Source organism: Numida meleagris, chromosome Z, assembly GCF_002078875.1.
Source record: "Numida meleagris isolate 19003 breed g44 Domestic line chromosome Z, NumMel1.0, whole genome shotgun sequence".
NCBI classification, from domain to species: domain Eukaryota; kingdom Metazoa; phylum Chordata; class Aves; order Galliformes; family Numididae; genus Numida; species Numida meleagris.
Window position 1 is genome coordinate 55,958,502 of NC_034438.1, and position 15,213 is coordinate 55,973,714.

General features: G+C 38.2%; 1 protein-coding gene across 6 annotated transcripts in view; it reads left to right on the plus strand.

Annotated features, from left to right (window-relative positions):
• MEGF10 (multiple EGF like domains 10) overlaps positions 1-15,213 on the plus strand; it is a 104,675-nt gene that overhangs the window by 12,965 nt on the left and 76,497 nt on the right. For all 6 annotated transcript variants that reach the window (XM_021379833.1, XM_021379831.1, XM_021379837.1 and 3 more), the window contains one exon: positions 13,270-13,402. In XM_021379833.1, coding sequence (XP_021235508.1) covers positions 13,270-13,402 — 133 coding nt within the window. The remainder of the gene's footprint in view (positions 1-13,269; positions 13,403-15,213) is intronic.

A 15,213-nucleotide genomic window follows, 5' to 3' on the forward strand; every position in this document is an offset into this window, starting at 1 on the left:
GCACTTCTATTCAATGCTATTTCCAAGAGTCACATTAGAGGAAAGAGACTCCCAAGGTAGGGAACCACTCAAGAACTTGCTAGAACATCTTATAGTCTGGAGCAGCCTTGGGCTTCTGAGAGCACAACAAAGACCTTCAGACAGTGAGAGAACATCTGCCCTGGCTCATCTCATCAGGCAGGGAAGACTTTTTCCAAAAACTGGTCACTCCTGGAGGGAGTGAATCTGAGTGTCTCAGTCTGCCCTCCAGAGAGAAGAAAGATTTATTCATGGATTAGTTCACAAGGCAGCTGATAGATTGGGTTGGATGAAGTGCCTATCTTTTGCCTCAGCTCACGGTAGGCAGCTTTGTTGTAGCTTTCAACACAAGGGCATCCTTCTGCCTTTCAGGAGCGGGTGCAAGGGATATCAGTAGAGTTTTCATTGCTCTTCCATGCATTCCTACCTTTCTTCTCAGTCTCTAAGGCATCACAGAAAAATCCATAAGGAAGGTCAAATAATTCTTTCCTCCTTTCTGTGTGAAATGGAATAAAAGAAGTAATTTCAAGCAGTTTGACAGGTGAGCTGTCCCCCCCTTCCTTGCTAACAAAAGCAACATGTATTTCTGTGCATTTAGTAAAAAGGTGTGAAGTTGAAAAAGAGCAGTTAGTCGAGGGAGAACGCCCGAGTAAGCTAAGAGTGATTTTGCTACTACACCAGGACTGGTAAATTCAAACCACACGGATTTTCAACCCAGTACGAGATCAGCTCATAGTAAAAACATTGCAATAGTAGCCATGCCCCAACTGCATGTGGATTTTTCACCAGGTGTAATTACCATGAATCTGAGTCTTCAGTCATCAGAAGTCAGCTGCCAGCATCATGCAGTGTACCTCCATGGGCAGAGGAGAGATGTGCTTCCTCCCAGCACTGGGGTGTCTCCTCTGATTGCTCCCACTTACATGGGCTTTAGTTTCCCCTACCTGTGTAGCTGCAGGTGGGTTTGCTAACCCTGTACAAAGCACTTGGCTTAAGCTGCCTGGGGCTTCCCTACTGCAGCCTGTGAGGTGGTCTGTCAGATGACAGTGGCTTTGAGCTGTTGGGCTGGTCAGGATCTCAGAAGGTGCAAGTAGTTTCATGACTTAATTCAGATTTCATCCCTAATTTCTACACTGATCTAAGGAGAGTGTCCACGTCATCATTGTTCTACCCAGAAGCTCCCTGACTGTGACTGAATGTCCAATCTCTTTGCAAATTCTGCACTGTTTTTTACTGCCTACTCAGCTTGCTGCTCATCTGTTAGCAAACTAAAAACATACATACTACCCAATGTGAAATTTTGGCCTGTCTGGTTCTATGGGTTGTTTATATCTCATTAATTAATGAGAGATGACTTATCCCTGCATTCAGGTGACCTTGCATTTCTTTCTGAACATTGTGAATGCTTAATATTTCTTTCCATTAAAAAAAAAAAAAAGCACAGCTCTCTTTTTTTTCCTAATGAATGTCTGAACCAACGCCAATGTTCCTGTAATTTTAACTGAGCGGCAGCAGAAGATGTAACAGAGATGCTGCTAACACCACTTGGGCTATAAGTTATAACTCTACTTACAAAGTTTGCTTGTTTTCTGGCACAATCTCTGACACATTCGCTCTAGTCAATCACGGTAAAGTGCCTAATAACAGATGTGGCAATTAAGCTGAAGAATTCTGTCTCTCTTTTAATTTTTATTACAGAGAATAACAATGTACCTCATTAAACCCACTACCATAGAGGTTTTTTGAATTTGGCATACGAATGTCTGCAAAAATTAGATCTCTAAATAGGATGCCTTGTCACTAAAGGTGCTTTATCAGACAACGCTATCAACAGACCATTTTTGTAATGACAAATATGTGCTCATGCTACTGTTGTCCTTTTGAATCCCATACTGTAAAGACGTACAGATTTAAAGTATGCAACATGTGTCCTAAAGGATAATAATTTGAGGGATTTGGACCTTGTGCTCAAGTTAATAAAAATGCAGTCTTGATTATTCTAGCTTCAAATTACGCTGCTTTTGGCTGGAATTAGCAGCAGACATTTTTAGGAAGGTTTCAGATAACCTGGAACCAAAGTAAATTAACATATTTTAATAGGGAAAATTATCTTCAAAAAATATTAATTAAAATCAAAAAAGTCTTCTTTTGATTGTTAGTGCTTCTAAGGCAGTTGCCTTCATTAGTTTCTTTTAATGAAAAAACAGGCACTCTTTTTAAAGGAGAGTCTGGTTCATCATTAAAATAAATAAATTTAAGAATTTAATGATTTGGGTTGTCTTCAAAATTGAGGTAAGAGAAAACTGAAATTAATATAAATCACTACTGGAAACTTTGAAATGAAATGACTCATTATCAAAGTGTTTTTATGCATAAAATGCACAGCTGTTTACTTTGTCATCCAAGGAAAGAACATGTTTTATTACTACCAATCACTAGTGTTGGTAACAGTTGTATTTCTTCAAGGTGATATTTATTCTTTAATAAACAGCATCTTGCTGTCCAGCTTCAGCGATTTAGCTAGGAGTACAGTGAATGTGTACAAGTCTGTGTGCATTTACCTGCATGTATACATAGGTACCAGTGTGCATGTATGTGTGCACACACTCAAACATGTGGAAGAGAGATCCCTCTACACCCCCAAGCAACTGACAAAGCTGGATTTCTCTCCAGGAATATCTTTTCTTCTCTTTTGGCAAGTAGGGAGACTAAGCACTAAAACTACATATCTGCAAACATGTTTTAAAGTTTGCAATGCTTTTTTTTTTTTTTTTTAAAGAATGAAGTGTTGAGTTTAGGTGTCTTGAATGTCCAGCTGTTCCCTAACCCCTTACTTAGATGTCTGCAGGTGCTACAGGCCACAGATGGGACACCAACCCAGACTGTCACACTGTAATGTCAAGGAGCACTGGAAATCAAATAAGCTATTAGGAAAAGGGCAGAGATTATTTAAGGAGAAGGCTTGCACATACAAGCATTGTTTTCATAACTGCAGATGCTCATAGGCTTTACCAAGAGTATAGGGAGTAAAACCAAGTCTTATGCAAGCTCTCCTGAAGCAGAGGCAATTAGGTAACCACCATTATAAATGGATATAATGTGATCACTTGACAGCATCTCATTAGGGACTTCAGACATAGTACATTAGCTATAGTGGAGGAAAATAGGTAAGAAATGAAATGGCTAGTTGGGAAAATAGGTCTGGTCTTGCATATATTGGTTTATAGATTCTGTTCCATTTATTCTAGCCAGTAGCAACTCCAAAAGAGCTCCCATTGTGGATCTTAACATGTTCCTCATGCTGTAAAATGGCCTCAGCAGGTTATCTTGTAGTCTCACTGAAAGCTCTTCAGGGCAGAATTGCCTTTGACTTTGCTCCTTTAACTGTGGTTTTGTTAAATAGAATTATCTAGGCTTTTTTGGTTTTGCATTATAGTCTTCAATTTTCCCCTTTGAGGAAAGAATGGAAGAGTGCTATATCCATTCTAACTATTGCAAAGCCAAAATAAAAGGTGGAAGAAATGAATGAATGAAATGTGAGCAAAGACACTTCTGGGTTCCCCACTGTTCTCTCAGAATGTTTTGGGTTTGCTTTGCTGTGAGAAGGGAGCTCTTGTGCAGTGAATCATAGACACTTTGAACTGGATTGCTGAAGGTGGAAGACAAAACGTAGTGAATAATGCGTTGAAATGTTCAGGAGCTACACAGACTGTTAAAATGAGATGGCAACAGTTTTTTTTTTTTTTCTTTGAACATTAAAGACTGTCCTGTGGTAGTTTGTCCAAACAAAGTGCTTTGTTGAGAATTAACAGGAATGAAATTTTCAGTCTAAATCATGAAACACGAGCTGAAATAACAATTTTATTTGCCGTAGAATGTTATATAAAAATGACATTTCAAAGATAAGCATGTTGAAGCAATGTTTCCAGCAAATTTCTTCACAAATTACATAACTTGTTAGCAACAAAAAGATATAAACAAATGAGTATGTTTATACATATGATGTTCATAAAGAAAGAATCCAGTGAAAGGCTGTCTGAAGTGTGGGGAACTGCAGACTGAAGATTTTTGTCAGTGTTGACAGAGGTTGTGTCTGGGAAGAAGAATCTAATGTATGTGGAAGTGTATGTGGAAAAAGAGAACATGCATGTAATTGGGGAAGGAAAAAACAGAGGAGGTCTTTGAAGAGAGCTGAAACAAGAAAGTAAAAGACCTTTATAGAAGGGCAGACACATTTGAAATGGATCCTAAATGAATAGGAAGCCAAAGGAATTGTCTGGGTCCTGTGGTTGTACTCCTTTATGCACTGGCAAAATGCTGGATACAGTGTCTGGAAGGCTGGTGCTTGAGATAATAGGAAAATAAAGTTCACAAAAGCTACGTTCAAGAGAGGGTAAAACTATGAATGAGAATTTCCGCATAAGTGGAACCAGGGAATTGTTGTATTTAGGCAACCACAGGATTGTCCCAGGCAACTTGTCAGCAACCACAAAGTTTTCACAGTTGCATCCATAAATATAATATCCTTAGGGGGAAAAAAAAAAGACATCTGACGTCTGGTGATGTTATCTGATTAGGGGACTATGCTAAACATTTAGTAAATGTTTCTTACCAAGTTATTCTGTTTAAACAGAGCTTTCATACAGCCAGTAATATCTAGCTTCAGAAATAATTTTCCCTAAACACATGCATCTTAGCTCTCTAGCCTTCACCTGTACAGTTAAACAGCACTAGGATTAATATATAGACTGATGGTCTAGTAAGGAGTACATTATTTGATTGAAAAAAGAAAAGGGAGGGGAAATGTCTGGATATGGTTTCTAGATCAAGTCCTGGACTGTATCGCTTTTCTTAAAAAGTATGTTATTTGCTTTCCTTAATACTATCCATCAACAGCTACCCTGGGAAGGATGCCCAGTGCTGACAGGTGTCGTCTGTGTGCAGACCCATACCTGCTAGCCCTTCAGCCTGGTGCCTGGTGCCTGTCACCAGACCACAACGGTTCCCTGTGCTGGTGGCCTTGTCCCAGCTGGAGGAAGGCACCAGCCAGATCCTGGCTCCTGCACATTGCTGTGTCCCGCTGCTGTTTACTTCCAAAATGTGGCTGGTGGCTTTCCCCAGGAGCAGCTGGCCAGCCCTGCGGCCATCAGCAGCTGTGGAGAGGGTCTGGAAAGGGAGGATAACCATGAACCTCTGTGCAGACCACAAACAGCTGCAGTAGCTTGCACAGAAACAGTAATGTCTGAATATCCACACAAACCTTACCAGAAATTGATGGCAACTGAAGTCGGTCTTTCTAAAGCCAGGCTTCTGCATGCCTTTCACTTCACATGGAATTGTAGACTACTCTTCGTCCTGTGTTCTTCCCTGGTAAAAAGATACAGGTTGTGATTACCCACAAATCTGAGCCTGAGATAATGCCACTATCAAAAATATGGACACAATCTGTTAACATTTATCAGTGATTTCTGTTTACCAAATTGGTTAAGTATAAATTATTTCCAGAAGTAATTTCCTTTTCTTTGTCCTTCCTCATCTCACATGTACTTTTTTAACCATCACTTACTCTTGTTACTTTATCTGGCTTGGGATGAAAGAATATTAAATATCTTGAGTAACTTTTTTATTATATATTTTTTTTATGTGAGAGCTAAATGTTAAAACAATAGATCATTCCTCAGTGATACTCAGACCAGAAACAGATACAAAGTACACCTTCTTGACATAGGTTTATATAGTCCATTTAATGTTTCCTGTGTAAAAGAAGATATATCAGGATTTATATTCTAGCTGCTGTTCTTCTTCTGAAATTGCAATTTTCAGATACTTTGTCTTGGATTCTAGGCAGCCTTAATAAAGACAACTGTCTTTATTTGGTAATTTTTCATCTAGTTGGAAAATAGCTGGACAGCACTTTTAGCTGAAAGACTTATTTGTTAACAGTTCATCTGTTCAGCTTTCTGTGTGAATAATCTTCAGACGTACTCCATATGTCATTCACGCATGTGCAACAGGTAACCTTAGCGATCACAAGCTTGCATGTTCAAGACCTGTACTTGTTATCTTCCTGAAAATAATGTAAAATCTTTTAATGTGAACAGTACTCTGGTTTAGTGCACAATGACATACAGTGAAAGGACCCCATGCTTGTGATGTTTGGCAGCCTGCCTCAGAGGAATAATAATGAGTCCATCTGCAAAGGATCTGGCATGCTGGCATTTGTTCTTTTTCGTGCCTCCTTGCCCCATGCAAGCTTGACTTCCACTGAACTTTCTTTTCCTCTCTTTTTAACACTGATTTGTGGGAGGAAAAGGGGATTGATAAATGGATATGTCATCCCTGACACTTTAGTGCCTGTGGACTGTATAGTGAGAGTGTTGCATGACTGTAAGTAAATTTGGTGGTCCAAAGAGAGTCTTATTTTTTCAAGGATCCAGAAACTTTAATTTGATTTTTCACAGGAAGAATATGTCTTGTAAAGGATACTGATAATTGACTTGCTGGAAAGTACACAGTCCTACAGAACCCAGTTCATGATGGTGATGGAATAGCTCTGGTTTGGGTTTGTACAGCAGTATGAAGCTGGGCAGGAAATGCAGCAGAGTTCCCAGTTGTCTGGGACTTCGCTGCAACACTGGGCAGCATAGCTAATATAGAGCTGAAAGCTGTCTGAGAGTTGAGGATTTTTGATTCTTCCAAGATGTGTAATTACCTTATTTTGTTCCAGAAATCAAACTTTCTTTTAATTCCAGTTTGACTATTTTACTGAATGATAGCATAATAGAATGGCCCACCCAGTTCCAACCCCCTGCCGAGGACAGGGTTACCTCCCACAAGCTGAGGCTGCCCAGGGACCCATCCAACCTGGCCTTGAGCACCTCCAAGGATGGGGCACCCACAGCTTCTCTGGGCAGCTATGCCAGCGCCTCACCACCTTCTGAGTTAACAGTTTCCTCCTAACACCTGATCTAAATCTCCTCTCTTTTAGTTTAAAACCAATTATCTTGTCCTATCTCTATCAGAGAAAAAAAATCTTTCTCCTTCCTGTTCATAAGTTCCCCTCAAGTACTGGAAGTCTACAATGAGGTCTCCCCAGAACCTTCTCTTCTCTAGACTGAACAAGTTCAGCTCCCTCAACCTTTCTCATAATCTTCATGGCCTCTACTGGATCCACTCCAACAGCTCCATATCTTTCCTGTGCTGGGGGCTCCAGATCTGGATGTAGTACTGCAGATGGGGCCTCACGAGGGCAGAACAGACAATCCCCTCCCTCTCCCTGCTGCCACCCCTCTGTTGATGCAGCCCAGGATACTCTTGGCCTTCTGAGTTGTGAGCACACACTGCTGGCTCATGTCCAGTGTTTCATCCACCAGAAGCTCCAGATCCTTTTCCACTCTTTATGTGCTCTTCTCCGAGTCTGTGCACATATCTGGGATTGCCCTGACCTAAGTGCAGCACCTTGCATTTGTCCTTGTTGAATCTCATTAGGTTCTCGTGGGCCCACTTCACAAGCTTGTCCATGTCCCTGGGATCCCTTCCTTCTGTTGAATCAGCTGTACCACTCAGCTTGTTGTCAACTTGCTGTGAGCACACTCAATCCAGTTATCCAGGTCGCTGATAAAGATATGAAAGAATACCAATCCCAAGACAAGTTCCCGGTGGACACCAATCATCACCAGCCTCCACCTGGACACAGAGCCATTGATAATTTGTTAGGCAATTCTGAAACAATATGTAGTGTGACACTGGCCAGCAACTCCAGCCCTTTCACCTGAAAGTTTTCATGCTTAAGGAGAAAGTGCCTATTCTGAAATGCAATTCAACAGGTGCTTTCTGTTATTTAAGATCATATTATTCCCTCCCCTTTTTTTTTAATTTTAAGAATGAATAGCACAGAGATGCAGCCTATGAAATTATATCATTAGTTAAAGTATCCTGATACCATAGATTCCAAAACAGGTATTTCCACAACTTACGGACAAATAATGCCTGGCCCCTTTTAGATCTGTATGTTGTCAATGGATTCTCCGGAACTTGTTCTCTGTTAATTTCAGTTTAAATGAGCAATAGATTTGGAATTTTTAGGGCACGAAGCCAATTCATATAGACAAACATTACGATTACATAAATGCCTTTTTCTTAGAAGTCTCTGATAATTAAAAAGAAAAATAAAAGTAATCTAAGCTATTTAACTGAAGGAAAAACAGTGATTCATTAATTATTTGTTTTTTTCTCCATAGCATAGTCCTTGAAAAAAGTAGCAAAATGCTTGTAAAAGAGACCTGTTCCAGCATACTCAGCCTTTAATTTGATTATTTCTCAGATATCAATCTAAAGTCATTATTTTTTCATTTAATTGCTCATAGTCTGTCTTAAAAAGCGTTGGACACTTCAAAGTTTCCAGTTTTTTTTTCACTTTGAATCTTAAATGTCCTAACTGAGGTTTGAGACTCTGTCTGAAATATAGCTGTTCTTAAGTGTCTTAAGAATGCCCTCTTCTTTATTGAAAGGGAACTCTGGGACACTGCCCATTGCCTTGTAGGCAACTGGCATAAATGGCTGCCATCCTGAGGGACTTCAGGTGTGAAAGAGTTTGCAGAAGAGTAAATGAGTGTGAAGTTGAAACCTGGAGGGACTGTTGCTTTGGTGTACTAGGATGTGAAATCAGAAAATTAATATCCTCTCTTGTGGAGTGAGCTCAGTGATTGGATTACTACATTTTATGGATACTCATATACTTAGCATATTCAGCAAGCAAGTCAAGTTGTTAGTAAGTGTATGGTTGAAGTGGCCTGTCAGTACACATTTGACTGTGCATTAACGCTTAAAAGAAGCACAAGGTAAGAGGGTTATCTTGTTTAACCTGCACCAAGAAAGGGCCTTGTAATCTCTGATCATCAGGGTGTGAAAAAGTCATTCAGTTTAGGCCCTTTTGAGTTACCATTTAGCAAACTGTCCAAGTTTCACACGTTCTGTCAAGAAAAATCTCAGCTTTGAAGATGAATGGTAGTTTGGTCTCTTTTGTGCTCCCCGAGCTGGTGATGATGTCTTTGGAGTGATGTATTTTGAGCATTTAAGAAGAGATGGTCACTTATTTACATCTGGTGTGATTGTTTTTTGTTTGTTTGTTTGTTTTTTTTTCCTGGCCATCTAGGGTTTATGTGATAATGCTGCTATTCAAGTTAGTTCATATTTATTTTATGAGCGGGGTTTCATGTGATATTATCCAATTAATTTCCAAAGGAAAATCACTTTCTGCTCTTCCATCTATTACTTTTCTAATGCAATCAATGAAAGCAATCAGATTTTCTTCATAGAAGTTAACATGGGACTAATCATTATTGACAAGATTAGGTCAGATTCAGATTTTGCTTCACTTGACATTAGTTGTGTAAGAGATGATTTTATAAACAAACTGTGGATCTTGTAGAGGATCTGAACCTTGGGAGTGAGAATAGCATAAGAGTATCAGAAACACTAAGTAGGAACTGAAGAATCAAAGAATTCACCAGAAGATCTTTACAAAATTTCTTTATCTCATTGGAGCTGTAATTCCTAGTTGCTGGTAGCAGTCTGTTAAGGGCCACTTGCTTTTTTATGGTCTGGAGATTGTAGGACAGAGCTACCAGCAACAGAATCTTTAGTAGCGACTGTAGTTTACAAATTCAGTCTGAGAGTTCATGTATGATGGACAGAATGAAGATTTTTTAAAATAGAATTTGCTGTGTATACAGGATAACGCAATTTAAGTGCAATTTAAAACAACCCATTGAATCGCAGCCCAGAGAACATTGTTTAATATACCTGTGCTGTGCCACTGCAAAAAGACAGAAATACGTGTTGTAAAATTTTAGAGATATCATGACAGAGGATAAAAAGATCTTAATATCTTGAAGTTCTTACTTTAATTAAATTGAATATTCCTGCTGCATTTTTTATATTGCAGTAGTAAAAATGCTTTTGCAACACTAATGAGAAAGCTGCATCGGCATTCCCCTCAGTCTTGGGTCCATTATGTCATGTTAGCAACTGCATCATTGTATTCTTTGTTGCCAATGCAGTTCTAATCCTGCTTGATTCACTAGCAAGCGCTTGATTTTGCTAACCATAAGATATTTGTTCACAGCCTTGAGCAACCTTCACTTTTTTTGCTTTGCATTGCTTTATCTTCCCCTTCTCCCCCAGTTCCACCCATTTACCTTTTGAGCAGACCAGTCTAAAGGATAGCTGTGTCCTCTTGTGTTATGTTTCTGGCTCTGCTTGGAGCAGGCAGAGAAATTCATCTGAAATCACGTCTCAGTTTTCAGTTGACAGAGGAAAATTATTTGTTTTTCTTTTTTTGTAACTTATTCTAGTTTTGATCTTGGATTGTATAGGAAAAACAATAACAAAACAGAATGCATGCAGAGTATCAACACCGCTGGTAGTCACAGAGACAGTGCCTAAAAATCTCAGATGACAACCCTTGTTAACTTTGTTTATGACATATGTATACAGGCTTTTTCATCTGCTCACTGGTGAGATTAATGTAGTTCAAGTAGTTGTTCACATTAAAAGTGTTTTAGGTGAGTATCTGTAATTTTGGGGAGTGTATTTTTAGGATACACCTGTTATTCCATCTTAAAAATGAGCTTGTTAGAAATTATAATATGCCTTGAGATGTTCAATTTGTTAATATGACTATTATTGATGGCTATTAATATCTTCATTTGATATAGTAGACATATCATGAGCTAAATTTATTTAATAGGAGTACAGAAACATATGGGAGTAATCTACGGATACTTCATGCAGCTGCACTGCTTTCTTGTTAACATTTTAAAACTGTGGGACTGTATTAAAGCCCATGGAAACAGGGATATATCTGATCTAAAGAGACTGTGACCTCATTGCATAGGACTTGCCTTAAAGATCCTTCTTGAATGCAAGTGAAGATGGCTTTGGCTCCAAGTTTTAGGGTAATCAGATTTTAAAGTTTTCTGTAGATGCCTGGTAGAAAGTGTTTATGGTCTGGGGACATGAATTACACAATATTATGTAGTAGGCCAGAGGAGCTTTCAGTTTAAGTGTGTGTTATTATTTCCCTTTCACTTCTACTAATCACTGATTTACAAAGACAAGGCATCCTGCAGTGCGAACATTTTTATTACTTAAATCAAGGTACACTATGTGTAGATAGTGAGTATAGTGATGTATTATTGGGTGAGATGGTTTAAGCAAAATGTAAGAAGAAAAAAGAATTTCTGAACAGGGTATCTCAGTGCTAACTGAAGACATCAAGAGTTAAATCAGTCATCTGCATTTTTTATTGCTAATATAAACACTTTAGCAATGCTAATCAGTGGTGCTGATTTTCTGTTTTGATTTTCCTTAATAATTAAGCTAAAGATCGGGAATGCAATCAAGTTTTACACTAGGGGGTTCATGCAAATGTGTTTTTTAAATTTTATTTTATTAATTTTATACTTTGATAAAAGTATCCAAAAGGAAAGTTTCTGAACTTGAGAAGAAAAAAAAAAAAGAAATACAGTTTACAGTCTGTGTAATCAAAGTGACTATTTCTAATGAGGGAAATCACCACTTTGTTGAAATTATTAACTGAAAATACAGCTGCTTTTATTCCTTCTTAAACAACTGCACATTGGCTACTCTGCTATGCAAAGAAACAGTTATAGACCGTGAAAGGTCCTTCAGCAGCCATGATTTTTCAAGAGAGATTTAGAAAAACGGGATCATCTGTATCCTAAAATATCTTAAATACAATATTTTCTTTCCGTGAGATTTTTTATGTTGACTTCTGAAGAAGGTCCTGTGAAGTAAGACTATTTCATCTCCTTATTTTCATGGATTCATAGCCTTTTTTTCTCTTAAAATAAGCTGTTGGTGTGTTTTGCTCTTATCTGTTCCATAATATTAAAAATAATAAATTTCTATTTTCAATTATTTTACTTTCTCAGAAGTGTTTGTAATATTTGAAAAGAAGTACATTAATTGGAAATTATTTTCTTATTATCCTATAGCTGAGACTCAATTATCTCTCTCTCTTTTTTTTTGGTTTTTTTTTTTTTTGGTATGATCTCGGAAGCAATATACTGTTAAAATTTGTTCAAAAATGAAGATATAAGGTCAAATGTTTCCCAGACGGGGAAGTGGGGTAGTTTGAGCCATTACAGATTACCTTCTGCCAACTCTTGTTCTGGCATTTGTGAATTTAAGGTAAACCAAATTAAAAGTGTTTTAATCTTTTAGATTTTTATGTTATTATGGTAATTTATTTATGAGCAGAATGCTTTTTCTATTTGGGAATTGTACAAATGGCATAGAAGGGGACATTTATGCAGACTATATGGGGAATTTGACTTAGAAGAGCAATAAGACTGTAGAATAAAATGTGATGCTGTCTTTTGACATTTTAAAGCAAAGCGATTGAAACCGTTCCCCTGATGAATTAACTTGCTTGCATAGGAATTATTGGTTAGTTAGTAAAAGGCACTGTGCCGTTTTTTGCAAATGAACTAAAGTTGCACCTACTAATAGTGTTGTCTAACATCTTGACGAACTAATAAAAAGCCGTATGACACCTTTCCCTATCTGCTGTTGGAATGTGTTTTGTGCATGCACCCAAGTCAAGGTAGCACCAGGTATTGATATACAGCCTTTCCTGAGCAGACACTGGGTACTGCGCCCTTGCTGGCCCAGGTTCTCAGTGCTTAGACATCCTTAGAGACCCTGCATTGTGCAATTGGTGCATAATTAAAGCTGTTTAAGATGGTGCTTTATATGGGTTTCTTTAAAAGTTGGTTCAGCTATCTGTCAATGGGATAGCACAAACCACTTTTTTGAGTAAGTCATGTTCAGGCTTTTTGATGATGTGATGTCAGCCAAACCTTGAATGGGGGCATTTTTATTTTTGTAGTCTTCAGGAGGCTCTAGTCTTTACTTTAAAATTACAGTTATATGTATCTGTTATCTGGTAGGGACAACCACCATGAAACGGTCAGAGCCTGACTGACTGCAATTCGGAGATGGGTCAGTACTGCTTGCCAGCTGGCTGCCCTGATACATTTGGCTTTTTCTACCAAAAATGGACGTGTATTTACTGCTGATGGGCAGGTGACATGTGTTTCTTGAAGTACCCATTGATTTGTACCACCAAACCTTTGATTATATATATCCTAATAGAACAAATAATCAATCTGGCTCCTTTAACATTTGTATAATACTATTCATATATTATATATATTTTTACAGGCTACCTTTTCGAAAAGATGGTTCTTCATTTGAACTCGTTTTTTGGATTCCCTGTTATACTCCTGTACCATTGGCTGGGAACAACTTTATCTTTGAATCTTGAAGATCCAAATGTGTGTAGCCACTGGGAAAGGTAATAGTTTCTTTAACAGAAATCTTGATACAAATACAGATTGTAATAATGTTGATATGTTTTACTTAACACATTTTAAATTATTTAAAGCTTTCAACTGAATAATAAACTAGGAATAAAATTTTATGTTAACACGTGGGCAGGGTAAGTTCAGGCAAAGTAAAAAACTATTTCACACTGGGGTGAAATGCAGCCATCTTTGTGGTAGTAGTCAGCATGCAAGAAACCACAACAGTTGCAATGTTACAGAACCATCTAGGGACAAGAAAGGAATCAAAAAAAGCTTTTTTTGATTTAAGTGAAAAGGAGCTTTTACATATGCAAAATGTAATTAGCCATATTGGAGTTTGGCCAAATTTGATTATGCTGATTCTTTCCTTTTCAACATTCTCGGAATCTAAATTAAGATTTGTTGTTTATTTTTTTTTTATGAGGTTCAGAAATTTGTAATGTACAGCTATAAATTCATCCATTTAGTTAATCAATTTGTTCACCAATTTCTCATTAATTGCAAGTAGAATGCTCACAGTGGGTATGAGAGGTTGAACAGTAAGCATTTGTCATACTTTTCTTGAGTGAAGATTATAGTGGTAAAACTAGGCCTGAATGTCCCACTACTATTATTTTATTAAGGCCATGATTGATCAGCTATTCCTTGAGATAGTCTAAGTGTTCATTTGAAAATGTAAGTATTGCCTCCATTGCGGGTAAATTGTGTTTTATGCCAGAAGTGCTGCTGAGACACCGTTTATTTACGTGCAGTTGTTATGGCTAAGTCTTTGCAGAGAAAGTTGAAACTTGTATTTAATTTTTATAAAGTCTGCATATCAAAAAATGCACTTAAGGACTTTCCTCAGCAATTAAACTCAGCTTATGTTAAGCAAGGGTAGGAGGTAGAGTAGGTACCTTGCATGCAATTTAGTATATACAAAATCTGGTGTATGAAGCAGTTACCATACTACATACCTGTTTACAGTATTCAGGCACTAGCTGAATTGTTGTTATTTGATGCTACTCCATGTTGCATATCCTTTGCTTTCTGTTTTTATCCATTAAAAAAAGTTTTGAGGGAAAATACAGTGAAAACAAAATGGCAAAAAACAGTAATGTTTACAGAGCATAACATGCTTCAAAACGATGAAAGTCTTCAGAAGAAAAAATACTTATCAAGCACATCCAGTTTTTGAATGAAGTTTTATATTTCTCTAATTATTTACACCTTAGAAATGGGGGAAGTTCAGCAAGTGAACTTCCTGAAACATTGGTGCTGTTGCTCAGAACAGGCAGCAGGGGAATGAATATAGCTACGAAAGAGTAACGCCTCCAGACACAAGTATGTTGCTGCTGCTGTCACTGGCAGTGCTATGCGCTTTGAATCAATCTACCCGCCCTGTTTAAAACGATCTTCACAGATGAACTCTGATCACAGCAGGAATGGATGGGCTGGATGTGGCGTTCAGCAACAAGCAGGCACAGACATTTTTTCAGGCTCCGTCTTACAGCTGGACGGATTAGAGATGCTTGCCTGTTTAGGGCATAGGGAAAACAAGGAGCAAGTTCTGGGCAGTGAGGAGTGAGTGGATCTGGATGTGTTTTCTCTCAGTATAGGTGATGACAGCAGTAGGAAGAGACTGTGGTTGTTACCCTGTATTAGGTGCTGAGGGGTCAAAGGTGGCGTGAGTGAAATCCAGATGGACTGTGCTCTCGGCAAGTGCTTTGACTGCTCCTGGGAACCAGTGCTACAACAGGGAGAGACCACACATTCCCATATTTTCTAACCCTTTTACGCAACCAGGGACTGTTGGGCTGCC